This window comes from Pollachius pollachius (genome assembly GCF_949987615.1).
Source record: "Pollachius pollachius genome assembly, chromosome: 2".
NCBI lineage: Eukaryota > Metazoa > Chordata > Actinopteri > Gadiformes > Gadidae > Pollachius > Pollachius pollachius.
The window spans coordinates 8,789,105-8,815,367 of NC_136935.1; the positions used below are offsets into that span (position 1 = coordinate 8,789,105).

General features: G+C 51.3%; 2 protein-coding genes across 5 annotated transcripts; both read left to right on the forward strand.

The window, feature by feature from the left end:
* Nucleotides 1-515: 515 nt before the first annotated feature.
* Nucleotides 516-7,230, forward strand: shld2 (shieldin complex subunit 2; the record flags this gene model as incomplete). Its single annotated transcript, XM_079729066.1, has 11 exons — nt 516-718; nt 810-1,003; nt 1,136-2,316; nt 2,607-2,757; nt 3,226-3,333; nt 3,921-4,115; nt 4,543-4,689; nt 4,922-5,119; nt 5,284-5,524; nt 6,716-6,828; nt 6,996-7,230. The coding sequence occupies 11 exons, from the start codon at nt 516-518 to the stop codon at nt 7,184-7,186; spliced, it is 2,922 nt and encodes a 973-aa protein (XP_079585192.1). The 3' UTR covers nt 7,187-7,230.
* Nucleotides 7,231-8,391: 1,161 nt separating this feature from the next.
* On the forward strand, nt 8,392-26,032 carry nfkb2 (nuclear factor of kappa light polypeptide gene enhancer in B-cells 2 (p49/p100)). 4 transcript variants are annotated; one of them, XM_079729859.1, is made up of 25 exons: nt 8,392-8,453; nt 8,992-9,055; nt 9,493-9,564; nt 11,226-11,268; nt 11,381-11,453; nt 14,035-14,075; nt 14,456-14,554; nt 15,076-15,227; nt 15,692-15,804; nt 16,672-16,830; nt 17,639-17,743; nt 18,206-18,294; nt 19,242-19,380; nt 20,366-20,494; nt 20,843-21,064; nt 21,564-21,723; nt 22,329-22,443; nt 22,958-23,165; nt 23,275-23,444; nt 23,597-23,699; nt 24,077-24,273; nt 24,660-24,738; nt 24,928-25,097; nt 25,307-25,418; nt 25,605-26,032. In XM_079729859.1, exons 3-25 carry the CDS (start codon nt 9,551-9,553, stop codon nt 25,679-25,681), a joined length of 2,769 nt encoding a protein of 922 aa, XP_079585985.1. In that variant the 5' UTR covers nt 8,392-8,453; nt 8,992-9,055; nt 9,493-9,550; the 3' UTR covers nt 25,682-26,032. The 4 variants fall into 4 exon arrangements, with proteins under 4 accessions (XP_079585985.1, XP_079585988.1, XP_079585987.1 ...); XM_079729862.1 differs by having other exon boundaries at nt 20,909-21,064; XM_079729861.1 differs by having other exon boundaries at nt 16,678-16,830.
* Nucleotides 26,033-26,263: the final 231 nt, after the last annotated feature.

Below are 26,263 nucleotides of genomic sequence, written 5' to 3' on the forward strand. Positions count from 1 at the left end.
ATTTGAAGTTCCTTTGTCGACGCTTAGTCATTTATTTACTGACATCTTTCCCTCGCAGATCTCATCACCACGACAACGCTAAGTTTGTGTTTGGTTCCAGACCATGTTATCCAATTCAGTGCTGACCTTCCCCCCTCCTCTTCCCCATCTCATCCTCCCCTCCCCACCTCATTCTCCCCCCTCCCCTCCTCCTCCTCCCCTAACCCTCCTCATCCTCCCCTCCCCACCTCATTCTCCCCCCTCCTCCCTCCTCCTCCCTCCCTCCCCCTAACCCTCCTCATCCTCCCCTCCTCCTCCTCCCCTAACCCTCCTCATCCTCCCCTCCTCCTCCTCCCCTAACCCTCCTCATCCTCCCCTCCTCATCCTCCCCTCCCCATCTCTTCCTCCCCCTCCCATCCTCCTCCTCCCCTCCCCTCCTCTCCTCATCCTCCCCTCCCCATCTCTTCCTCCCCCTCTCCTCCCTCCCCCTCCTCCCCCCCCCCCACCCTGCAGACTTCCAGACCCGGGGCCACCACATGGCTGACAGGAAGCAGAAGATCCACTTGTTCCTGGGGGCCCCTCCCGCCCCCGAGGGGGAGTGTGGAGCTGGGCTGGACCAGCCGGCCCCGCCCCCAGCCCCGCCCCCAGCCTCCTGGATCCGCATGGAGCTTAGCTGGCAGGACGGGAGGCTGAGGCCCCCCCCAGGTGAGACTCAAGAGGCTGTGGATCACCTGCTCCCGTGGCTAGCTGCCTCACAGCCAGAAGGCCCTGGGTGGAGGCCCTGTGCCTCACAGCCAGAAGGCCCTGGGTGGAGGCCCTGTGCCTCACAGTCAGAAGGCCCTGGATGGAGGCCCTGTGCCTCACAGCCAGAAGGCCCTGGATGGAGGCCCTGTGCCTCACAGCCAGAAGGCCCTGGGTGGAGGCCCTGTGCCTCACAGCCAGAAGGCCCTGGGTGGAGGCCCTGTGCCTCACAGCCAGAAGGCCCTGGGTGGAGGCCCTGTGCCTCACAGCCAGAAGGCCCTGGGTTCGAGGCCCCGCTAGCTGCCTCTATATATTGAGTAGATTGTTTTCTTTTGTTTTCCAGGTGAAGGGCCGCTGCATCAGGAGGACAGTGGCGTCCCTCATCGGCGTGTTAGCCAAAGGTTCCGTCCTGCAGACCTCCAGACAGGCCCATCTCAGAGCCCGCCCTCCTCTCAGAGCCCGCCCCCCTCTCAGAGCCCGCCCTCATCTCAGAGCCCGCCCCCCTCTCAGAGCCCGCCCCCCTCTCAGAGCCCGCCCCCCTCTCAGGGCCCGCCCCCCTCTCAGAGCCCGCCCCCCTCTCAGAGCCCGCCCCACTCTCAGAGCCCGCCCTCATCTCAGAGCCTGCCCCCCTCTCAGAGCCCGCCCCCCTCTCAGAGCCCGCCCCCCTCTCAGAGCCCGCCCCCCTCTCAGAGCCCGCCCTCATCTCAGAGCCTGCCCCCCTCTCAGAGCCCGCCCCCCTCCCAGAGCCCGCCCCCCTCAAAGGGCCCGCCCCCCTCTCAGGGCCCGCCCCCTTCTCAGAGCCCGCCCCCCTCCCAGAGCCCGCCCCCCTCTCAGAGCCCACCCCCCTCTCAGAGCCTGCCCCCCGGCCAGGCCGACCAGCCGAGCACTGACAGCACTGATCTCTGTAGGGGTTCTGGACGCCATGACGACCAGCAGGACTTCTGCGAGGCGTCGCTGCACGACTATCTGGACGCCTGTTTCCCTGAAGCCAGTAGCTCCGCCCCCAGCACCATGCCCCGCCCCCTGGCCGAGTCACTCCACACTCAGTACCTCAGCGCCTGGACCCTCAGCCAGGCGTTGGTGCTGCGGGCGCGGTCCCGTAGCCAATCAGCATCCAGCGCTGAGAGAAGTCCCCCCTCTCAACCCCTAGCCAGCGCCCCCTCCACCCCCCAGTCCTCCAGTACTCCTGAACTATTCAGCCCCGCCCCCTCCATGACCACGCCCCCCTCCATGGCCACGCCCCCCCAGCCGGGCTCCTTGGATCTCTTCAGCTGGTCGGTGGAGGAGGGAGGGGTCGTGCTGGAGGCCGCACCAGATGGGGTGCTCTGTTCCCAGGGGGGGGGACCCGGACCCGACCCACCTGAACCGGGTCCCACCCCCACCCCACCCCACAAGAGGCTACGCAGAATGATCCCAGAATGCACTGGGGCGACGACCTCCGCGGCCCCCCTCCCAACAGAGAGGGCCGGCACCCGGTCGCTCCAGGGACCCACCACCCTCCTGGCTCAGTGCCTGGAGCCAGGCCGATACGGAGCAGGCCGGAGGTTCTCCGTCCTGGTGACTGCGGTCCACCCCTGTCACCTGAAGGAGATCACGGTGGGTCCTTGGTCCAGGAAGTCCAGGTGGGGGCCCAGGTGGTGGTCCAGGTGGTGTTCAAGGTGGTGGTCCAGGTGGTGGTTCAGGTGGTCCCAGGTTCATTTGAGGTCCTGAGGCAGTAGAATGACTATGACTAGTCGCGTCTAGTGTGTTGAAATAACACACAAACATGTCCTACACAACTTCCCTCACTAAATCCTCTTCAACAAGCTAACGCTAGTTAGCATGCAAAAATTAGCGAGCATACTAAAGCTAGATAGCATGTTAACATGGTGTGTCTTTGGCCCCAGGTGCGGTCAGGGGTGTGGGCGGGCAGCAGCGTTCCGCTGGCCACCATCGTGGTGACCGACCAATCAGGAGTGGAGGTGAAGGTGTTGCTATGGAGACGAGCTGCGTTCTGGGCTCTGACCGTCTTCCCTGGGGACATCCTGTTGATCACAGGTACGCCTGGCGCTAGTTGCATAGAGCTAGTAGCATACTGCTAGCAGCATAGAGCTAGGTAGCCTGGAGCTAGTAGTATACTACTAGTAGAATACTGGTAGTAGCATAGAGCTAGGTAACCTCGAGCTAGTAGCATACTGCTAGTAGAATACCGGTTGTAGCATAGAGCTAGGTAGCCAGGCGCTAATAGCATACTGCTAGTAGCGTAGAGCTAGGTAGTCTGGAGCTAGTAGCATACTGCTAGTAGAATACTGGTAGTAGCATAGAGCTAGGCAGCCTGGAGCTAGTAGCATACTGATAGTAGAATACTGGTAGTAGCATAGAGCTAGGTAGCCTTTAGGTAGTAGAATACGGCTAGTAGCATACTGCTAATAGCATAGAGCTAGGTAGCCTGGAGCTTGTTACATACTGCTAGTAGCCTCGAGCTGCTAGGTAAGCTGCTAGGCTAATGTTGTTTCTGTGCTTCAGGCCTGGAGGTGAACCACGATACGTGGCGTGGAGAGACGCTGCTCCGCTCCAGCTTCAGCAGCAAGCTACTGAACCTGGGCCCCCTCACCCCCTCCAGCTCACCACCAGGTGGGGCAAGAGGGACCAGCAGCACCCGGGGCGCTACGTAGCACCGGGGCGCAACCTAGCACCGGGGCGCTGCCTAGCACCGGGGCCCTGCCTAGCACCGGGCCCTGCCTAGCACCGGGGCCCTGCCTAGCACCGGGCCCTGCCTAGCACCGGGGCCCTGCCTAGAACCGGGGCCCTGCCTAGCACCGGGGCCCTGCCTAGCACCGGGGCACTACCTAGCCCCGGGGCCCTGCCTAGCACCGGGGCCCTGCCTATCACCTGGGCCCTGCCAGCACCGGGGCGCTGCCTAGCCCCGGGGCCCTGCCTAGCACCGGGGCCCTGCCTATCACCTGGGCCCTGCCAGCACCGGGGCGCTGCCTAGCCCCGGGGCCCTGCCTAGCACCGGGGCCCTGCCTAGAACCGGGGCCCTGCCTAGCACCGGGGCCCTGCCTAGCACCGGGGCGCTACTATGTTGATTCCCTTGAGTGTGTTTAGTGTTTACTGCGTGCACCGTGATCATTGTGAGTAATGTGTGTATTGAGTGTGTATTGAGTGTGTTTACTTTGTGTATGCGTGCGTTCATTATGCCGATGGTGTGTGTGCCCCAGCCCCTCAGTGTGTGAGCAGGGAGGCGGTCAGGTCTCTGTGTTTGTTTGTTGCGGCGCGGCGCCCTCTGCTGGCCACCCTGTGCCGGCGCACCCCCCAGACCCTGGACAGACTGCCCTACATCCGCCTGGCCGCCCTACGGACACACACCCTGGGCCACGCCCTGCTGAGGGTCACACACACACACACCTGCACAGGTACACAAACACGCCGGCACACACACACACCTGCACAGGTACACACATAGACCTGCACAGGTACACACACACCTACACAGGTACACACACAGACCTACACAGGTTCACGCATGCACCGGCACACACGTACACCCACACACCAACACACACACACACACCAGAACAGGTACAAACACTCACCTGCACGCACGCACACCTGCACACACACACACACACACCACGCACACACACACAAACACACACACACACCAGAACAGGTACAAACACTCACCTGCACGCACGCACACCTGCACACACACACACACACACCACGCACACACACGCAAACACACACACACAAACACACACACACACCTGCACCCACACACACTTCTGCACGTCCACAGTGCCAGTGAGGGGGTTATGATGGGGTCTCAATGTGCTGCAGAGTGGCGTGGGGAGGCCGGGGGCGGGGCCCGGCGCGGAGGGGTCCAGAAGGCGGTGCTTAGCGTGGAGCAGGGCGACGGGCGGCGGGGCTGGCTGGTACTCTGGGGGTCCACCCTCACATGGCTCCCCCGCATCACCCGGAATACAGGTACAGCCCGGGTCAGGGGTCCACCCGGGGTCAACCAGGGGTCCACCCGGGGTCAACCAGGGGTCACCCTTATGATGTAAAAACCAAGGCCTGATGACGTGGGAACAACACAACTCCACAACACCGTGTTCCGCGACTTGTAGACCTCGAATGTGATCTCGAATGATGCATACTGTCTACTACTACACCTGTCCTCCACCTGATGTCCCCCCGCTCCACCTCTGGCTCACAGACGCCGTGTGGGACTTTCGGTATCTTCTGGTGCGGGACGGCGTGACCTCTGACCTCCCGGAGCTCCACTCCACCCCCTGGGGGGCGGTCCAGCCAGTGTTCCCCCAGGACAGCCGCGCCCGGGAGTTCTGCAGCACCCCCGGCCCCTCTGGCCCCCCAGAGCTGGACCTCGGCACGCTGCTGTCCCAGAGACACTCCGGTGGGTGGCTGCTCCTCCAGCCTCGGGGCGGTGGAGGCCGTGCGGAGGCCGTGCGGAGGCCGTGCGGAGGCCATGCGGAGGCCGTGCGGAGGCCGTGCGGAGGCCGTGTGGAGGCCGTTTGCCCACATGAGGAACGTAACCTTCTCTCTCGCTCCCTCTCTCAGGTGACGTGGATCTCCGGGTAAACATCACGTCCTTCCAGTTCCAGGCTAGCCTTTCCCAGAATGCACCTGTTGCACGGCTGGACAGTGAGGCGTCGCTGGAGCGCATCGTGGAGACGCTCGGAGGAGACGTGACCTACGCTGGCTGCGGCCGCTGTGCCTTTGAGCTGGGCACCGACGCCAACGGCATCTACCTGCCCTGCTACCCCTGTCTGCCTCACACCGGCGTCAGGCGCTACTACAGGTAGAGAGAGGCTATTACAGGTAGAGAGAGGCTACTACAGGTAGCGAGAGGCTACTACAGGTAGCGAGAGGCTACTACAGGTAGAGAGAGGCTACTACAGGTAGAGAGAGGCTATTACAGGTAAAGAGAGAGAGGCTACTACAGGTAGAGAGAGAGGCTACTACAGGTAGAGAGAGGCTCCTACAGGTAGAGAGAGGCTCCTACAGGTAGAGAGAGGCTACTTAAGGTAGAGAGAGGCTACTACAGGTAGAAAGAGGCTACTACAGGTAGAGAGAGGCTACTAAAGGTAGAGAGAGGCTACTACAGGTAGAGAGAGGCTACTACAGGTAGAGAGAGAGGCTACTACAGGTAGAGAGAGGCTACTACAGGTAGCGAGAGGCTACTACAGGTAGAGAGAGGCTACTACAGGTAGAGAGAGGCTATTACAGGTAAAGAGAGAGAGGCTACTACAGGTAGAGAGAGAGGCTACTACAGGTAGAGAGAGGCTCCTACAGGTAGAGAGAGGCTACTACAGGTAGAGAGAGGCTACTAAAGGTAGAGAGAGGCTACTACAGGTAGAAAGAGGCTACTACAGGTAGAGAGAGGCTACTAAAGGTAGAGAGAGGCTACTACAGGTAGAGAGAGGCTACTACAGGTAGAGAGAGAGGCTACTACAGGTAGAGAGAGGCTACTACAGGTAGAGAGAGAGGCTACTACAGGTAGAGAGAGAGGCTACTACAGGTAGAGAGAGGCTACTACAGGTAGAGAGAGGCTATTACAGGTAAAGAGAGAGAGGCTACTACAGGTAGAGAGAGGCTACTACAGGTAGAGAGAGGCTCCTACAGGTAGAGAGAGGCTACTAAAGGTAGAGAGAGGCTACTACAGGTAGAAAGAGGCTACTACAGGTAGAGAGAGGCTACTAAAGGTAGAGAGAGGCTACTACAGGTAGAGAGAGGCTACTACAGGTAGAGAGAGAGGCTACTACAGGTAGAGAGAGGCTACTACAGGTAGAGAGAGAGGCTACTACAGGTAGAGAGAGAGGCTACTACAGGTAGAGAGAGAGGCTACTACAGGTAGAGTGAGGAAGCCAGCTAATATGTATGTGCGTGTGTGTGCGTATACGTGTATGTGTATGCATGCGCGCGCGTGTGTGTATGTGCGTGCATGTATGTATGTGCGTGTGTGTGTGTGTGTGTGCGTGCGTGCATCCAGGCCCGGTCTCCTGGTGGTGAGCGAGGGCTCTAGCACGGTGGGGGTTCAGGCTCCTCCGGTCCTCTTGGAGAAGATCCTGGAGACACCAGCAGACAGACTCTACAAGACTGTCGGTACGACCTGTCTGCCTGCCCCTCTTTCTGTCTGATCACCTGTATGTTTCAGTTTGAGATAGACCTCCCCCACTCTGTCACACATTTACATCTTAATATATAAGAATCAAATCCCTACTCACTCACTCACTCACTCACTCACTCAACTCACCCTCTCTCTCACAAAGACCCGGGGTCAGAGGTGAGACATGTCCGTCTGGTGGCAGACAGGATTCAGTCTCTGGTCTCGCTGCCGCTGAAGAGCTTCCTGTTGAAGGTCCGCAGTCACTTCCTGTGCGACGAGAACAGTGTTCCCCTGGTGCAGGACTTCCTGTTGCTGGACCTCCAGTTCCCAGGAGAACGAGTCCTGGGGTCCTAACCAGTCTAGACCGGTCTGGCCCATACAGAGACTGGTTGGGGGTTTCAAAGTGTTTTTAGACCATTTAAATTTAAATGTACTGTTTGATTCCTCAAATATATTTTTGAATAAAAGAGAATAATAATAAATACAATATCAGTATGTCGGTCTGCATTCCTGAACTGTGTTACTTGAGGAAGATATGTGGGACAGCTTGTGTGTTGAAAACATTACACACATAATAGACTCAGAGTGCAACAGTGTGGTTCCGGGAGTAATGTTATTACGCGGTGACTGCATTCAGCAACGTAGGAACTTACCATGTCGATGACAACTATACACTATATGATACACTACGTACACACACAGAATATATGACACAACTTAAATCAACAATATAAAAAATCTAATGACAAAGGTTATTTGAGGCAAGAAACACTCTTAACTATTGGGTTATATGCGAAAAGGGCCGCAATAGTTTATGGGATGAGTTGTTCCTTCACTAATGTACAGTCTTGTACCTATGCCTTTTCTTCCGTTTTCCAAATGTTTTTTTGCCCCGAATCAAACGTTTTATGGTCATGACTACCTTGATGAACGTTTGGCTTGTTTCCAGGCTTAAAACTCTTTGTATAACGATTTTACGAATGGCCAATGGAGAAAATTAATGGGAAATTTACTTCCGGAACCAGAGCCGTTTATAAAGGGCCTGCCCCCTGGTGTGCTCGTGTTCATACGCATGTCGTGTGTCATCGCAATCGCCGCTACCTTCTGCGCGGCGCACGGGCGCGGCGCATTGGCCGCAGCGCATGGACGCGGCGCTCCTCTCATCCAATCAGCGGCCAGCTTTGCCGCCGCGCATATGGATGAAGCAGCGGAATTCCCCCTCCGCGCGGGGGTTTTCCAGTTGTTGTTTCGCTCTGTAACCAATCACAACACGACGTCAAAACACGACCAATAACACGAGATTCCCGAGTGGTCCTTTCCACATTCAAAAGTAAAAGCAGAACAAAAGAGGAATTTATTAAAAATAGACCAAACACCATTCGGGTGTGATATGCCTTATGATCCTGAACTCACTATGATCATGACCTGCTAGTGTTTAAGCCCTGACTACCACTGTGATACATTTATTGTATCACAGCCGGTCGTGTTGCATTAAAACATTCGGTGGGTTGGCTTTTACATTGAAGAGAAGAACCGGAAGTGTGTTTATATCCTCGCAGACTTCATGAAAACTTTCATTCGAGTCATTACCCGACAAACCGAAATCAGAGGAGAACCGCGGGTAAGAACACTACTTTAATAAAACATTAAAACTGATTATGAACTTACAAATATCAACTGAGCAGCTGATCTGCAGCGGAATGAATGTGGATGAGTGAATAATGTCTTCATAACCTTATCAACAGAGAGTGAATAATGGGCTAATAACCTCATCAACATAGTCTGTATTCATATCGGATGTCTAGAGACAGCATCATGTATTACTTATTGTCTACATGTGTATCAGTCTATATTCATATCTGATGAATAGCATGTTACTCTTTTGCAAATAGGATGCAAGAAATAAGCAGACTCCAATGCATCCATAACCTATTGTATTGTATTGTAGATTTATCACTTCTAAGCACAACTTCACCCATTAGCGCTCTGAGAAAAACTTTGAGAAATTATAAAAACGATGAAGACAGATTTATGTCCTGTTCGTTCTTGTGGAGGATTTTTTAATAAACTAAAATGATCTAATATTTAAAGAGTATGACAGGTGAATTGCATCACACTAACCCAGTATATTCAGAGAGCTTTGTGCTTGTGTATTGCAGTATTAAGGCAGTATTAAGGAGTATTGAAGGCAGTTGGTGTTCAAGCCCTTCAGAGCAATACGAGGTGAATGTTATAGATTAACCTTGAACTAAATGTCAGTTTACAGGTTTAAATTTGTGTTTTAAATTATTCAGTATTTGATGTGATAATGTTGGTGATATGATAATTACTTTTGGTAAGTCACCACTGAATGGTGAATGACACAATCTATTATTTTCCCTGGAAATTCCCAGAGTGGCATTCTGTATTAGCGCAACACACACACGCAAACACACACGCACACACACACACACACACAGACACACAAGCACACGCACACACACACACAAATGCACACACATACACACAGAAACATAAACGCACACGCATACACACATGCACACACATACACAAACGCACATGTACCCACACGGACACATACACATTCACAGATACACACACACACACACACACGTACACACACACGTGTGATGTTGTGTTCACTAAGATGTGTCCCTCAGGTCCCTGGGTCCTGGACCATCATCTTCCTCATCGGCCGTTTGGTGGCTGCCTGTTGACATGGCAGCGCTCAGGTACGAGCGGGAGTGTGTTCGGCTGTACTCAGGGTTCTGATGAGTGTTAGCTGGCTGCTAACACGTAGCTTCTGACTGCTTTCCCTCTGAACCTGCTTCTGTGTCTGGTAGACAAGCTAATGCTAGGTAGCCACGGCAGGTCGTTTTCAGGAGAGTCTGACCCAGAGCAGCAGGAAGCTGGAGGGGTCAGGAGGGTCTGACCCAGAGCAGCAGGAAGCTGGAGGGGTCAGGAGGGTCTGACCCAGAGCAGCAGGAAGCTGGAGGGGTCAGGAGAGTCTGACCCAGAGCAGCAGGAAGCTGGAGGGGTCAGGAGGGTCTGACCCAGAGCAGCAGGAAGCTGGAGGGGTCAGGAGAGTCTGAGTCAGAGCAGCAGGAAGCTGGAGGGGTCAGGAGAGTCTGAGTCAGAGCAGCAGGAAGCTGGAGGGGTCAGGAGAGTCTGAGCCAGAGCAGCAGGAAGCTGGAGGGGTCAGGAGGGTCTGACCCCAGAGCAGCAGGAAGCTGGAGGGGTCAGGAGGGTCTGACCCAGAGCAGCTGGAGGGGTCAGGATGGTCTGACCCCTAGCAGCTGGAGGGGTCAGGAGGGTTTGACCCCAGAGCAGCAGAACGCTGGAGGGGTCAAAGGAACCAACCGTCTGGGGTGATCACTGAGGAGGTCAGAGCCTTTTGACTGGTCAGAGTAGGTGCAACGTAATTGGCTGCTTCAGGATGAGACTAGCAACGGGAGCGTACCTGATTCTGACTGGAAGCAGTAGGAGGTGGAGGAAGTGGTGGAGGTGGAGCTTTTAGTAGAACAGCAGCATGATGTCAGTAGAACAGCATGAGGGGAAGGCATTCCGATGAGGTGGTGGAAAGACCGACCTGGGTTCCCCTCATCCCTAGAGGTCAAAGGCTCGCTGGGACTCCCCCTCAGACCGCTGAAGAAAGGCCCCCTCCAACTCCTCCAATAGGAGCCCAGCTCCTTACTCACTACTGTCTCTACATCAGCTCCTTACTCACTACTCTCTCTCACCTCACACTCAGGGAGAGAGGGTAAAGCCAGTTGAAGGTAGTGGGGACTGTAGGTGACTGATCTCAGCTGAAGGTCAGGTTGAGGTTGGGGTTTAGAGAGGAGGTAATGACGCAGCAAGTCGTGTGTTGGGAGCAGTGGGGGAGTTCCCCAGATGAATAAGGTACTATCTTATCTGAATGTGGGGTGTGTGTGTGTGTGTGTGTGTGTGTGTGTGTGTGTGTGTGTGTGTGTGTGTGTGTGTGTGTGTGTGTGTGTGTGTGTGTGTGTGTGTGTGTGTGTGTGTGTGTGTGTGTGTGCGTGTGTGTGTGTGTGCGTGCGTGTGTGTTAGACCTGCGGGGGCAGCAGAGAGCAGGGATTCTGGGGGCTTTCCTCCCTTCATTTCTCTCCTTCCAGGAAGTGACTCAAATACTGCAGGAGGGAGCGAGAGAGAGATAAAGACAGAGAGAGAGGGAGAGAGACAGACAGACAGACAGACAGACAGACAGACAGACAGAAAAAGACAAGGTGAGAGAGAGCGATAGACAAAGAGAGAGAGAGAGGGAGAGATGTTGTGTTTGTTGCCTTGAGAAAGTGAAAGTAAAGTGAGTCCAGCCCTGGTATTATGGGATGTGGGTAGGGTTATCTCTGACCCCTGTCCTCTCTGTGGTGCTTAGGATGGCCGACACTTCGTACCACGGCTACGAGAACGACAACGAGGTAGACACACACACATGCACACACAGAGTCACACACACACACACACACACACTGCAGGGTTATATTCCCTCAGGAGCAGAACTAGGCACTAACGGTTGCTCTGGTTCTGCAGCTGCTGATGAACCTGAACTACGACTACATCCCCCCAGTGGACATCAAGACAGAACCCTACATCCCAGAGAACGGTAATGCTACCTCTCTCTCTCTCTCTTTCAGCTTGGCACGCCCGGCAATTTCACTGCCTTGCCTGTGTAAAACCGATGGGGTAAAGTCCCAGTCGCCACGGAGCGGGCTTTCTTGGTTCACTGGAGATGGCGGAGAGTATTATTCTAAAGAGTAGACCTCTTTAAAATAATTTGCATACTACGAATGTTTTTATTTTTTTGTGAATCAGAAGATTTGCATGCAAGAATGAGTTTACATCTGAGTGTAGGCTACAAATTCCATTAACTATTTACAAGTCCAAGAACGCCAAAATGTTGTTTCTTTGGCTGACCACTTGTTTTTTATCCGACAAAAGCCTCGTAAGCACAGTTCCTCTGCCTCTTTCTTGTAGATCACAGCATTTTTTCCCGTCTTCGTTTAACGCGACTGCAACACTTTTTCTCAAATGATCAGCAGCTCGCGGATTTCACTCTCTCCAGTTAGAACTACTCATGTTGATTGCATTGTCTCTGTCTAGACAACGCAGCAACACCTCTACCCAAGTCCCGCCAGAATGAAACCGCTAATGTGTGTAGGTTTCGGGAGGGTAAATTGGGGTGCTAGCTCAGGCTGGCAATTTAACTCAGGCAGTGTAAACGCACGCACCATGGGAAAAAGTATTGCATAAGACGGGCATATTTGGCAGTTTAAAAACATCTACAGTCTCAGTTTCTCTCGCTCTCTCTCTCTCTCTCTCTCTCTCTCTCTCTCTCTCTTCCTCTCCCTCTCTGGCTCTGTCTCTGTCTCGCTCTCTCATATATATATATATATATATATATATATATATATATATATATATATATATCAGTGGCGGCTTGTGGTTTTGAGGGAGGGAGTGAGGGAGGAAGGACTGCTTGCACTGTTAGTGGCGTATGGTGGCGTAAGTATGTGAGAGACAAGTTATTTCAGGGTGTTTTGGTGAACTACAAAATAGCAGGGAGGGATAATTATGTGAATACAATTGATACAAATCCACCAGTGGCGGCATTGTACTTTTAAAGCTGGTGGGCTGCATGTCTTGGACTATAAGGGCAGAAGGAAAGGATGGAAAGCCCATTAGTCAAATCATGCCAACTCTTGATTTGTAAAACTAAATAAAAAAATCATTGGGCCAACTTTTCCCTTCAATGACTGAAGCTATTGGTTGTAATTTGGCTATGTTTATTTTCCGTTACAATTGTTTTAAGAATAATGAAGACACAAGACCAAAATGATGCCATTTAAAATGCATCATGCTCTGAATCATTCACTAACATCGTTTTCACAATATCAAACAGAACAATCAGAGTAACAAACAATTAAAAGAACAAGAACATTATTTCACAACTATTTACATGGGCTGTAAGCCTAACATTGTTTGAGGCAAATATGGATGTTAATGGATGTTTCAGAATGTTGGTCTGGTGTTAAACTTAAGGTGTTAAAATTAAGTTGAGGGACTTCATTTATAGATTAAGTCAATCCTCCTCGCTTTTTGTGTTGCAAAGATATCAGTTGGTCATACCAAACCGGATGTTTTGAAAGTGGCTTGGTCAGAGGAGTGTTAAAAAATATGTAGGCTCAGTGCGTTTATTTTGGGACCTTGCCCAGCTTTTGGCGATATAAGCGAACCGAGCCGCACCGAACCAAACCGCTCGGCGGAAACACCAATATAATAAGCGATCAGAGCTGCAACGTACGGCAACGAACAGTAGCGCACCGCCCGGTGGGAAAGAGGTATACGACTGAGCAGGATCGTTGGTTTTCGTAGCATAGACTTGAGGGGATAACCCCTCCCTCCGGGCTGCTCCACAGCCAGGGTTCCTGCTTATTGGTCCATAGCTCAGCCAGGACTCCTTCTCATTGGTTCATAGCGCAGCAGATCCCTTAACTAGTCACACCCACTCAGAGGAGGACTTTCCTCCTCTCTCCCATTGAACCCCATGTTATTCACCGGCCACCAACACTTTCTGAGAAATGAATGGGAGTCAATGGAGGCTGAGGGAGGAACGTCCTCCTTGAAGTAATTGTCAGTAGGCGATAGGAGGTGCTAATTTCCCTTTACCCAGGGTAACGAACATTACATATACAAAGCATTAAAGTAGTCAAATTTAAGGGCATGAATTCTTGACAGTGGTCTGGGTAATCTACATTTTTTATTCTCATCAATGTTAAGGAGGATCTTCCTCCCTTTCCTCACTGGAGAAACCTCCACTGTACACCACCTCTGACTGGTAGTACACCATCAGTACACCACCTCTGACTGTTAATACACCATACATTTTTATATATATATATATATATATATATATATATATATATATATATGAAATATAATATATATACCATACATATATAATATGTATGGTGTATTAACAGTCAGAGGTGGTGTACTGATGGTGTATTACCAGTCAGAGGTGGTGTACTGATGGTGTTTTACCAGTCAAGAGGTGGTGTATTACCAGTCAAAGGTGGTGTACTGATGGTGTATTACCAGTCAGAGATGGTGTATCACCAGTCAGAGGTGGTGTATACCAGTCAGAGGTGGTGTACTGATGGTGTATCACCCTGTTGTTCCTGCAGCTCACGGACCATACATCCAGATCATAGAGGAACCAAAGCAGGTAACCTCTACCAATCACAGCACCGCATTGACACCGCCGCTCGGAGGTCAGAGGTCAAACAGAGATAGAGGGATGAAATGCTGACTATTGATGTTGTGTGTGTTTCTGTGTGTGTTTGTGTGTTATATGTGTGTGTGTTTGTGTGTGTGTGTTATATGTATGTCATGTGTGTGCGTGTGTGTGTTATATGTGTGTGTGTGTGTGTTTGTGGGTGTGTTACATGTGTGTGTGGGTGTGTTATATGTGTTTGTGTGTGTGTGTTTGTTATATGTGTGTGTTTGTGTTGTGTGTGCGTGTGCGTGTGTGTGTGTGTGTGTGTGTGTTAAATGTGTGTGTGTGTTTTATGTGTGTGTGTGTGTGTGTTAAATGTGTGTCCTCAGAGGGGCTTCAGGTTCCGGTATGAGTGTGAGGGCCCCTCCCACGGGGGGCTCCCGGGGGCGTCCAGCGAGAGGAACCGGAGGACCTACCCCACCGTCAAGGTGAGTTTCCACAGCAACGCCACGGCACGTCACGTCATCGCCACGGCAACGCCCACCTCCACCACCCAACATAGAACACACCACCCTGACACCACCTCAGTGTAATACACCACCCTGACACCACCTCAGTGTAATACACCACCCTGACACCACCTCAGTGTAATACACCACCCTGACACCACCTCAGTGTAATACACCACCCTGACACCACTTCAGTGTAATACACCACCCTGACACCACCTCAGTGTAATACACCACCCTGACACCACCTCAGTGTAATACACCACCCTGACACCACTTCAGTGTAATACACCACCCTGACACCACCTCAGTGCAATATACCACCCTGACACCACCTCAGTGTAATACACCACCCTGACACCACCTCAGTGTAATACACCACCCTGACACCACCTCAGTGTAATACACCGCCCTGACACCACCTCACTGTATTACACCACCCCCACACCACTTCAGTTATAAAGAGGACTGACAAGTGTGGTTGTCCCGCCTCCACCCAGGTGAATAACTACGTGGGCCATGCACGGGTGGAGGTGCAGCTGGTGACCCACAGCGACCCCGCGCGGGTCCATGCCCACAGCCTGGTGGGCCGGCAGTGCACCGAGAATGGGACCTGCACCCTGGACGTGGGCCCCAACGACCTCACCGCCTCGTGAGTGGCCCCTCCTCTGAACCCTGACCTCTAACCCCTGACCCCTAGCCCTAACCTCTAACCCCTGACCCCTAGCCCTAACCTTTAACCCCTGACCCCTAGCCCTAACCTCTAACCCTTGACCCCTAGCCCTAACCTTTAACCCCTGACCCCTAGCCCTAACCTCTAACCCCTGATCCCTAGCCCTAACCTTTAACCCCTGACCCCTAGCCCTAACCTCTAACCCCTGACCCCTAGCCCTAACCTCTAACCCCTAGCCCTAACCTCTAACCCCTGACCCCTAGCCCTAACCTCTAACCCCTAGCCCTAACCTCTAACCCCTGACCCCTAGCCCTAATCTCTAACCCTGACCTCCGACACCTGACCTCCCCCTAACTCCTAATTCTGTGTGTGTGTGCTTGTGTGTGTGTGTGTGTGTGTGTGTGTGTGTGTGTGTTTGCGTGTGTGCGCGTGTGTGTGTGTAGCTTTAGTAACCTGGGGATCCTCCATGTGACCAAGAAGGGTGTGATGGAGGTTCTGACGCGAAGGCTGAGAGACGAAAGGCGGCAGCAGAAGGGCCTGCACCACCTCTTCTCTGGTAAAGCACCTGCTCCACCCTCTGCTAATAGACCTGCACCATTTCTTCTCTGGTAAAACACCTCTTCCACCTCTCTCCTAATAGACATGCACCACCTCTTGTCTGGTAAAACACCTCCTCCAACCCTCTGGTAATAGACCTGCACCACCTCTTCTATGGCTGTGCGATATATCGAATATACTCGATATATCTCCGAAATAGCTGTGTGAGATACATAAAATTATTCTTTCGTAAGTATCAAGTATTTTACGGTCATCTGGGTTTTTTCAAGTGGCAGCCGAGACTTGCCTTGGTTTCATGTTTAAAACATTCTCCGGTGGCTTTCTCTCCTGTTTTCCCCTACTTCAAGCAACCATAAAAAGTTAACTGGGACGTGTCTGAGTGGTTTGTTGGGGAGAGGGGTTATCTATCTGTCGACCCCGGCAAGGTGCTGGGGGTAGAGGGCAGCACACCTAAATAAATTAATTCAATGGGCTCAAAAATATCGAACACATTGTATCAAAAAGAGTTTATAATATTTTAGTTTAATTCATTGCAATGGCCTACAAGAAAATGCGGCCTAAATTAGTTATTTGTGTAAAATATTTTTAGATGATTCAGCCTTAATGTTTATAAGCCTATTAATGTTTATTTCTCTCTCTCACACACACACACACACACACACATACACAGAATTTGAAGCTTATTTTCTCTCTCTCTCTCTCTCTCTCTCTCCTGAGCTGCTCAGTTTTTTATTGCCCCTCTTTTGTAACTTTGAAGATTGTTTTTGCAGTTTTTGCTTTGTTTAAATAAAAAAAATGGTCTTATTTCAACTCAATTGTGATTAATAGTCCTGGTCTAGTGGTCTAATGTAGTCCTGGTCCCTAGATGCAGAGGAGAGCTCCATGGTGAAGGAGGCTAAGGAGCTGGGAAAGGTGATGGACCTGAACATCGTGAGGTTAAAGTTCACCGCCTACCTCCAGGACAGCAACGGGGGCTTCACCAGAGCCCTGAAGCCTGTGGTGTCCAACCCCATCTACGACAGCAGTGAGTACTACCACTATACTACTAATACTACTAATAAAACTACTTATACAACCCCATCTACGACAGCAGTGAGTACTACCACTATACTACTAATACTGCTACTGCTAATACTAATACCACCCCATTACTAATACTATTACTTACATAACCCCATCCACGACATCCGTGAGTACTACCACCATACTACTAATACTACCAATTCTACAACAGCAGTGAGTATCCCACCACGATACTATTCTACCACAATACTACTAGTACCACGATACTACCACTATCGACTACCACTATACTAACACTATACTACTACTACTACTACTCCATCTGCGAAAGCAGTGAGTATCCCATCACGATAGCACAGTACAACTACTACCACGATAAGACCAATATCACTATACTACTAAAACCAATATACTACTACTACCAATATGCTACCACTAAACTCCTAATACCACCACTATACTACTCCTACTAGTACTGTACACAAGCCAGGAAGGCATAGTATGACAGTATAACAGTATACCAGTATAACAGTATACCAGTATAACAGTATACCATTATACCAATATACCATTATACCAGTATTACAGTATACCAGTATAATAGTATACCAGTATAACAATATACCAGTATAACAGTAAACCAGAATACCAGTGTAACAGTAAAACAGTATACCAGTATAACAGTAAACCAGTATACCAGTTTAACAGTATAACAGTATACCAGTATAATAGTATAACTGTATACCAGTAAACCAGTATACCAGTATAACAGTAAACCAGTATACCAGTATAACGTTGTGTTCTCCCAGAGAGTCCCAACGCGTCCAACCTGAAGATCTCTCGGATGGACAAGACGTGTGGATCCGTGTTCGGAGGAGATGAGATCTTCCTGCTGTGTGACAAAGTCCAGAAAGGTCCGCAACCAGACCAGGCCCATCGTTAATGAACCAGACCAGAACCATCGTTAATGAACCAGACTAGAACCATTGTTTAGATGAACCAGACCAGAACCATCGTGAATGAACCAGACCAGAACCATCGTTAATGAACCAGACCAGAACCATCGTTTAGGTTAACCAGACCAGATCCATCGTTAATGAACCAGACCAGAACCATCATTAATGAACCAGACTAGAACCATCGTTTATGAACCAGACCAGAACCATTGTTTATGAACCAGACCAGAACCATCGTTAATGAACCAGACCAGAACCATCGTTACTGAACCAGACTAGAACCATCGTTTATGAACCAGACCAGAACCATCGTTTATGAACCAGACCATGACCATCGTTTAGATGAACCAGACCAGAACCATTGTTTAAGAACCAGACCAAGGTTTGAGCTGTTGCCCATCATGCATCTGTTCTTCACAGACGACATCGAGATCCGCTTCTACGAGGAGGACGAGGAGGGGGCCTGGGAGGCCTTCGGAGACTTCTCCCCAACGGACGTCCACAAACAGGTCCTCATACTGACACACCCCGGAACCACCTGGACTAGACCGGTCCTAGAGATACTGACACACCCCGGAACCACCTGGACTAGACCGGTCCTCATACTGACACAACCCGGAACCACCTGGACTAGACCGGTCCTCATACTGACACACCCCAGAACCACCTGGACTAGACCGGTCCTAGAGATACTGACACAACCCGGAACCACCTGGACTAGACCGGTCCTCATACTGACACACCCCGGAACCACCTGGACTAGACCGGTCCTCATACTGACACACCCCGGAACCGCCTGGACTAGACCGGTCCTCATACTGACACACCCCGGAACCGCCTGGACTAGACCGGTCCTCATACCGACACACCCCGGAACCACCTGGACTAGACCGGTCCTCATACCGACACACCCCGGAACCACCTGGACTAGACCGGTCCTCATACTGACACACCCCGGAACCACCTGGACTAGACCGGTCCTCATACCGACACACCCCGGAACCACCTGGACTAGACCGGTCCTCATACCGACACACCCCGGAACCACCTGGACTAGACCGGTCCTCATACCGACACACCCCGGAACCACCTGGACTAGACCGGTCCTCATACCGACACACCCCGGAACCACCAGGACTAGACCGTTCCTCATACCGACACACCCCGGAACCACCTGGACTAGACCGGTCCTCATACCGACACACCCCGGAACCACCTGGACTAGACCGTTCCTCATACTGACACAACCCAGAACCACCTGGACTAGACCGGTCCTCATACTGACACACCCCGGAAACACCTGGACTAGACCGTTCCTCATTCTGACACACCCCGGAACCACCTGGACTAGACCGGTCCTAGAGATACTGACACACACACACCACTATGTGTCTAAATACTGTGTATGTAAATATTGTGTGTGTGTGTGCGTGTGTGTTTGCCTGTGTGTGTGCAGTATGCCATCGTGTTCCGGACCCCTCCCTACCACAGCATGGAGATCCAGTGCTCCGTCCCGGTGTTCCTGCAGCTGAAGAGGAAGAAGGCCGGAGACAGCAGCGAGCCCAAGATCTTTACCTACGTCCCCCACGTCCACGGTATTACTAGATATAGAGATACTAGATATAGAGATACTAGATATACTGCTAGATATAGAGATACTAGATATAGAGATACTAGATATACTGCTAGATATAGAGATACTAGATATAGAGATACTAGATATACTGCTAGATATAGAGATACTAGATATAGAGATACTAGATATACTGCTAGATATAGAGATACTAGATATACTGCTAGATATAGTGATACTAGATATACTGCTAGATATACTGCTAGATATAGAGATACTAGATATACTGCTAGATATAGAGATACTAGATATACTGCTAGATATACTGCTAGATATAGAGATACTAGATATACTGCTAGATACACTGCTAAATATAGAGATACTAGATATGCTACTAGATATAGAGATACTAGATATACTGCTAGATATAGATATACTAGATATACTGCTAGATATAGATATACTAGATATACTATTAGATATACTACTAGATAGAGATATACTAGACATATTACTCGATACTACTAGATATACTACTAGATATAGCTATACTTAATAGACTACTATATATACTACTAGATATATAAATACTATTAGATATACTACTAGATATACTACTAGATATACTGCTATATCTACCACTATATATACTACTATATATACTGCTATATAAACTACTATTTATACTGCTAGATATACTACTAGATATAGATATACTACTATATATACTACTACATATACTACTATATGTATATATAAATTACTATATATGACTATATATATATATACTACTACTAGATATACGAGTAGATATACTTCTATATATATACATACACTACTAGATATACGAGTAGATATACTACTACATATATATTACTATATATATATACTATGAGATATACTACTACTAGATATACTACTATATATATACTACTAGATATACTGCTAGATGTACTACTAGATATACTACATGTAATCATCTTTAATGCCCCCCCCCCCCCCTCCAGATAAGGAGGAGGTGCAGAGGAAGAAGCTGAAGCCCCTCTGCCACTACGAGCCATGGAGAGGGGGGGGAGGAGCAGGAGGAGGCCAGGGGGGAGGGAGGGGAGGAGCAGGAGACTTCGGAGGAGGAGGAGGTGAATATACTTCATGATATTACTAACTTACTAACTAGGAGGTGTGTGATTGGTCAGCCTCTAATGGTCAGCCTCTAGAGGAGGAGTGTGATTGGTCAGTCTCTATTGGTCAGCCTCTAGAGGAGGAGTGTGATTGGTCAGCCTCCAGAGGAGGAGTGTGATTGGTAAGGTCTCGATTGGTCAGCCTCTAGAGAAGGGCCTGACTACTCGTAACATCACTACTACCTATATCACTGCCACCTATATCACTACTACTATATACCTCTCCCTCTCTGTCTCTCTCTCTCTCTCTCTCTCTCTCTCTCTCTCTCTCTCTCTCTCTCTCTCTCTCTCTCTCTCTCTCTCTAGCCTACCAACACATGAACGGGGGAGGAGGAGGAGGGGCAGGAGGAGGAGGAGGGGCAGGAGGAGGAGGAGGAAGCTTCAACAACTACAGAGGAAGCTTCAACAGCTATGGGGGAGGAAACCAGATGTCAGGCTCCGCCCCTCAGACCGTGGTTGCCCAGCAGCAGACGACAGATCAGACAGATGGACAGAGTTCACCCTTACAGCAACAGCTGTTACAGCTAGGTAACTACACCATTACAGCTAGGTAACTACACCGTTACAGCTAGGTAGCTACACCGTTACAGCTATGTATCGAAACCGTTACAGCTAGGTAGCTACACTGTTACAGCTAGGTAGCTACACTGTTACAGATAGGTAGCAACCCTGTTACAGCTAGGTAGCTATACTGTTACAGATAGGTAGCTAAACCATTACAGCTAAGTAGCTACACTGTTACAGCTAGGTAGCTACACTGTTACAGCTAGGTAGCTACACTGTTACAGCTAGGTAGCTACACTGTTACAGATAGGTAGCTACCCTGTTACAGCTAGGTAGCTATACTGTTACAGATAGGTAGCTAAACCATTACAGCTAAGTAGCTACACTTAAACTACACACACTTAAACACACTATACAACAGCTGTTCCAGGAAGGTAACGACACTAAAAGATAGAAGTATATATGATACACACCTACACCTACCTCTAGTGTGTTACTGACCATGTGGGGGGGGGGGTTCCAGTGGCCCGTCTGCAGAGGTCCAGATCCCCTGGGGGGGGTCCGGTCCAGGGCTCCAGACCCCCAGCCCAGGCCCTGCTCCAGTACTGCAGCTCCGGAGACCCACGGGTCCTGCTGGCCCTCCAGAGACACCTGTGTGGGGTCCAGGATCACAACGGAGACACGTGAGTCACCGCCACAATAAGAGCCCTCAGCAGAGATACCTGATTGACTACTACACAATAAGAGCCCTCAGCAGAGATACCTGAGTGACTTCTACACAATAAGAGCCCTCAGCAGAGATACCTGAGTGACTACTACACAATAAGAGCTCTCAGCAGAGATACCTGAATGACTACTCCACAATAAGAGCCCTCACAGGCATCATCCACCTTCAGCAGAGATACCCTAGTAATGTTTCTGGTTCTGAGTCTGCGGGCTGACTGCTCCATCCAGAGCCGAACCTTGGGCTCACTCAGACCTGTTTCTCTAAGGTCAGGCTGGTTCTTGGTCAACACTTCCTTCTTCGTGTGTTTCTACCACCAATCTTGTGGCTAGAGGGGGGATCTGTGAGCGTGTGATTGGGTGACCAACACCCAAACGTAGTACACGGGGTCTCAGATCAACACCGTGTAGACTGGCCACTGTAGAGATACACTCAATAGAATCAACTTCATCAGAACTCCTGCTGTTACCCAGTTGGACTGCTGGACCAGAGGTTCTGTAACCCAGTAGGACTGCTGGGTCTCAGCTCTGACCTCACTAACCCTGGCGGCGGTCCTATCCACAGTCCTTTACACCTGGCCATCATCCACCAGCAGTCTGGAGTGGTTCACCAGCTGATCCACACTCTGCTGAGCAGCCACCAGAACCACGTCCTCAACACGCCTAACCAGCTCAGACAGGTAACTCACCAGCTCAACCAGTTAACCAGCTCAGACAAGTAACTGACTAGCTCAGACAGGTAACTAACCAACTCAACCAGCTCAGACAGGTATCTAACCAGCACAGACAGGTAACTTACCTGCTTCACCAGCTTACCAGCTCAGACAGGTAACTAACCAACTCCACCGTCTAACCAGCTCAGACAGATAACTAACCAGCTCAACCTGCTAACCAACTCAGACAGGTAATTAAACAGCTCCACCAGCTAACCAGCTCAGACAGGTAACTAATCAGATCAACCAGCTTACTAGCTCAGACAGGTGACTAACCAGCTCAACCAGCTAACCAGCTCAGACAGGTAACTAACCAACTCCACCAGCTAACCAGCTCAGACAGGTAACTAACCAGCTCAATCAGCTCAGAAAGGTAACTAAAGAGCTCAACCAGCTCAGACAGTTTGCCAACCAGCTGACCCAGGTAGGTAACTCCACCCCCCAGTCCGTTTGGCGGGTCCTGACCTCTGATTGGTTGCAGACGCCGCTGCACCTGGCGGTGCTGAGCGGTCAGGTGAGGCTGGTGGAGGCGCTGCTGCGGGCGGGGGCTGACCCCGGCCAGGGGGACCTGGAGGGCCGCAGCCCGCTGCACCTGGCCGCGCTGGCGGCCGACGAGGTCCTGCTCCGCCCCCTCCTGGCTCACCTGGGGGAAAGCCACGCCCACCTGGTCAACATGGCCGACTACCATGGTAACCAAACAGTTATGATGCTGAGTATTGTGACTTATGTGACAGTGGGCAGTAAGTGGTTATGATATTATGACTCATGTCTGAAGAGGATTGTTGGCTCTTCCCCCAGGTCTCCAGCCCCTCCACCTGTCAGTCAGGAGGGGCGGAGAGCGCTGTCTCCGCCTCCTGGTTGGGGGCGGGGCCAAAATCAACGCTGGCGAGCAGAAGAGTGGAAGCTCCGCCCTTCACCTGGCGGTCAGAGACAACCTGTTCAAGGTGGCGTGTTACCTGATCACAGAGGTACACACACGCACACACACGCACACACACACACACACACACACACACACACACACACACAAACAGTGACAAACACACACACACACACACACACACTTAATGTACACACACACCACACACAGATGTATTAACGTTTGCTCTCTGCTCGTCAGCTGAAGGCGGACGTCAACGCGGCCACGTTTGGCGGGAACACAGCGCTGCACCTGGCCGCGAGCCAGGGCTCGCCCACCCTCTGCTCCATGCTCATAGCCGCAGGTAGAAACACGCTAACACCCTGCTAACACCATGCTAACACCACGCTAACACCCTGCCAACACCACGCTAACACCACGCTTACACCCTGCTAGCACAATGCTAACACCCTGCTAACTCCACGCTTACACCCTTCTAGCACAATGCTAACACCCTGCTAACACCATGCTAACACCATGCTAACATAGCAATAGCACCATGTTAACACTGTGCCAGCACTATCCCATCCCTAACCCTAGCATTGAGATTTCACCATGCTAATTACATGCTAGCACCATGCTAACACAAACACTACAACAAATGAAAGCAACACAATAAAAGCTTGAATGGAACTAGAGAACCCTGCTGTGATGAAGAATAAAACCCCGCCTCTTCCTCAGGGGCCGACAAGAACCTGGAGAACGACGAGCCCCTCTCCTTCAGCTCCTCTTCCTCCTCAGACGAAGACGAAGACCAGGAGGAGGACCAGCCAATCACAGCACAGCACCGAGGCCCAAAGGCCACCTCGCAGCCAATCACCACTCGCAAGAGACCCTCGCCGGGCCACACCCCCCTGCAGCTGGCCACTTGTCAGAAGGTAGCAGCAAGCTAACGTTAGCATCAACAGCCTGTGGGGCAGCATGCAGGAGAAGCTAGAGCTAATACCTTCTCCTCTCTCTCTCTCCTCCTCCTCCTCTTCCTCCCTCCCTATCTCTTCACCCTCTCTTCCTCCTCCCTCCCTCCCTCTATCTCCTCCCCTTCCCCCCCTCCCTCCCTCCTTCTCCGCCTCCCTCCCTCCTTCCCTCAATCGCCTCCACCTCCCTCTTCCTCCTCCCCCCCTCCCTCTCCCTCCCTCTCTCCTCCCTCTCCCTCCCTCCCTCCCTCTCCCTCCTCCCTCCCTCCCTCCTTCTCCTCCTCCCTCCCTCCTTCCCTCTCTATCCTCCTCCCTCCCTCCCCTCTCCCTCCTCCCTCTTTCGTCTCAAGGTTAAAAAGCTGTTGGACTCGAGGCACAGTCCCGGAACGGGTCGTCATAGTAACAAAAAAATCAAGTGCAGCAGTCCAGGTGAGCCGACACACACACACACACACACACACACACACACACACACACACACACACAGACACATACACACAAACAGACACACACACACACACACACACACACACAAACAGACACACACACACAGACAGACACGCACACACACACACACACACACACACACACACACTCAGCCCCTACCCTGCTCCCCAGAGCCCCAGCGCGGGGTCCTGGACGAGGAGACGCTGTCGTCCCTGCTTGGGGTGCTGCGCGTGGGAGAGGTGCCCTGGAGGGCGCTGGCCGAGCGCCTCGGCATGATGAACCTCGCCCACCTCTACCAGGACAGCCCGTCGCCATGCCAACACCTGCTGCACAGCTACCAGGTGGGGACGCACGCGTGTGTGTGTATAATGTGTGTTTGTGTATAGCGTGTGTGTGTGTGTGTGTGTCTGTGTGTTTGTTTGTCTGTGTGTGTGTGTGTGTGTTTGTGTATAACATATGCGTATTTCTATGTGTGTGTGTGTATAACGTGTGTGTGTTTATTTGTGTATAACGTGTGTGTGTGTGTGTGTCTGCGTGTGTGTGTGTGTAGCTTGGAGGCGGTGCAGTAGAGGGTCTGGTCGGAGCTCTTGAGGGTCTCGGGCTGACAGAGGGGGTCCGAGTCCTGAGACAAGCCCAGCTCCACCAGGAGAAACACACTGCAGGTACACGCACACACACATGCACACACACACACACACACAAACACACACATTATACATACACCAGAAGCACAGTTCAGGTACACACACACACATTATACACACAAACACACACAAACACACACACACACATGTATCTATAAATATTTGCAATGCTGTATATCTGACTCTTTCTCTCTGTCCAATCAGACGCCACGGTTGACAGCGGTTTTGGCAGTCAACCAATGGAGGAGGCGGTAGAGGAGCCCCCGTTGGCCAATCAGTGAGCAGCAGGATGCCCAAGAGTTGCATCTCCTTCACTTCCTGGTGGGAGGAGCCTAGTAGCCAAGAGCTCCACCCGCCCACGTCCACCCAGTTGTGACATCATCATAGAACACTCGGTGGCCACGCCCCCATTGTAAAAAAGTTATTGACGAGGTCATGTATATAAATATATAAATATATTTACATATCTAAATATCTGTGGGTGGGCTGGAGGTCAGAGGTCAGCAGTGTGTGTCTTTCTCAGCGGGGTCAGGTCAGAGTTCAGCAGGATGGGGGTCCGGGGTCCCAGACCCCCTAAAGCAGAGGCAACATTTATGGGGATCTCGAAAGTCCTAAGTTAGTTGTCATTTGCAATTGCCACTAAAATGTACTTTAAAAGCTCTGTTTGTCGGTATTCTTTATTTCTTTATTTCCACAAAGGATCCTAATAATGATGGTGTTGTTTCCTGTGGGGCCAGGGTCTGACCCTTTGAGGAGGTCGGCTTCAGGGGCTCCGGGCGGCCCGACAGGAAACAGATGATAAGAATAGCTAACGCCAAGCTAACGCCAAGCTAACGCCAAGCTAGAGCGTCTCCTCTCATTCA

Bases quoted from the DNA above. Each gene is read 5' to 3' on its own strand.
- nfkb2 (XM_079729859.1), top strand. The intron at 14,555-15,075 runs GTGAGTTTCCAC...GCCTCCACCCAG, and splicing joins GGACCTACCCCACCGTCAAG to GTGAATAACTACGTGGGCCA. The intron at 15,228-15,691 runs GTGAGTGGCCCC...GTGTGTGTGTAG, and splicing joins CCCAACGACCTCACCGCCTC to CTTTAGTAACCTGGGGATCC.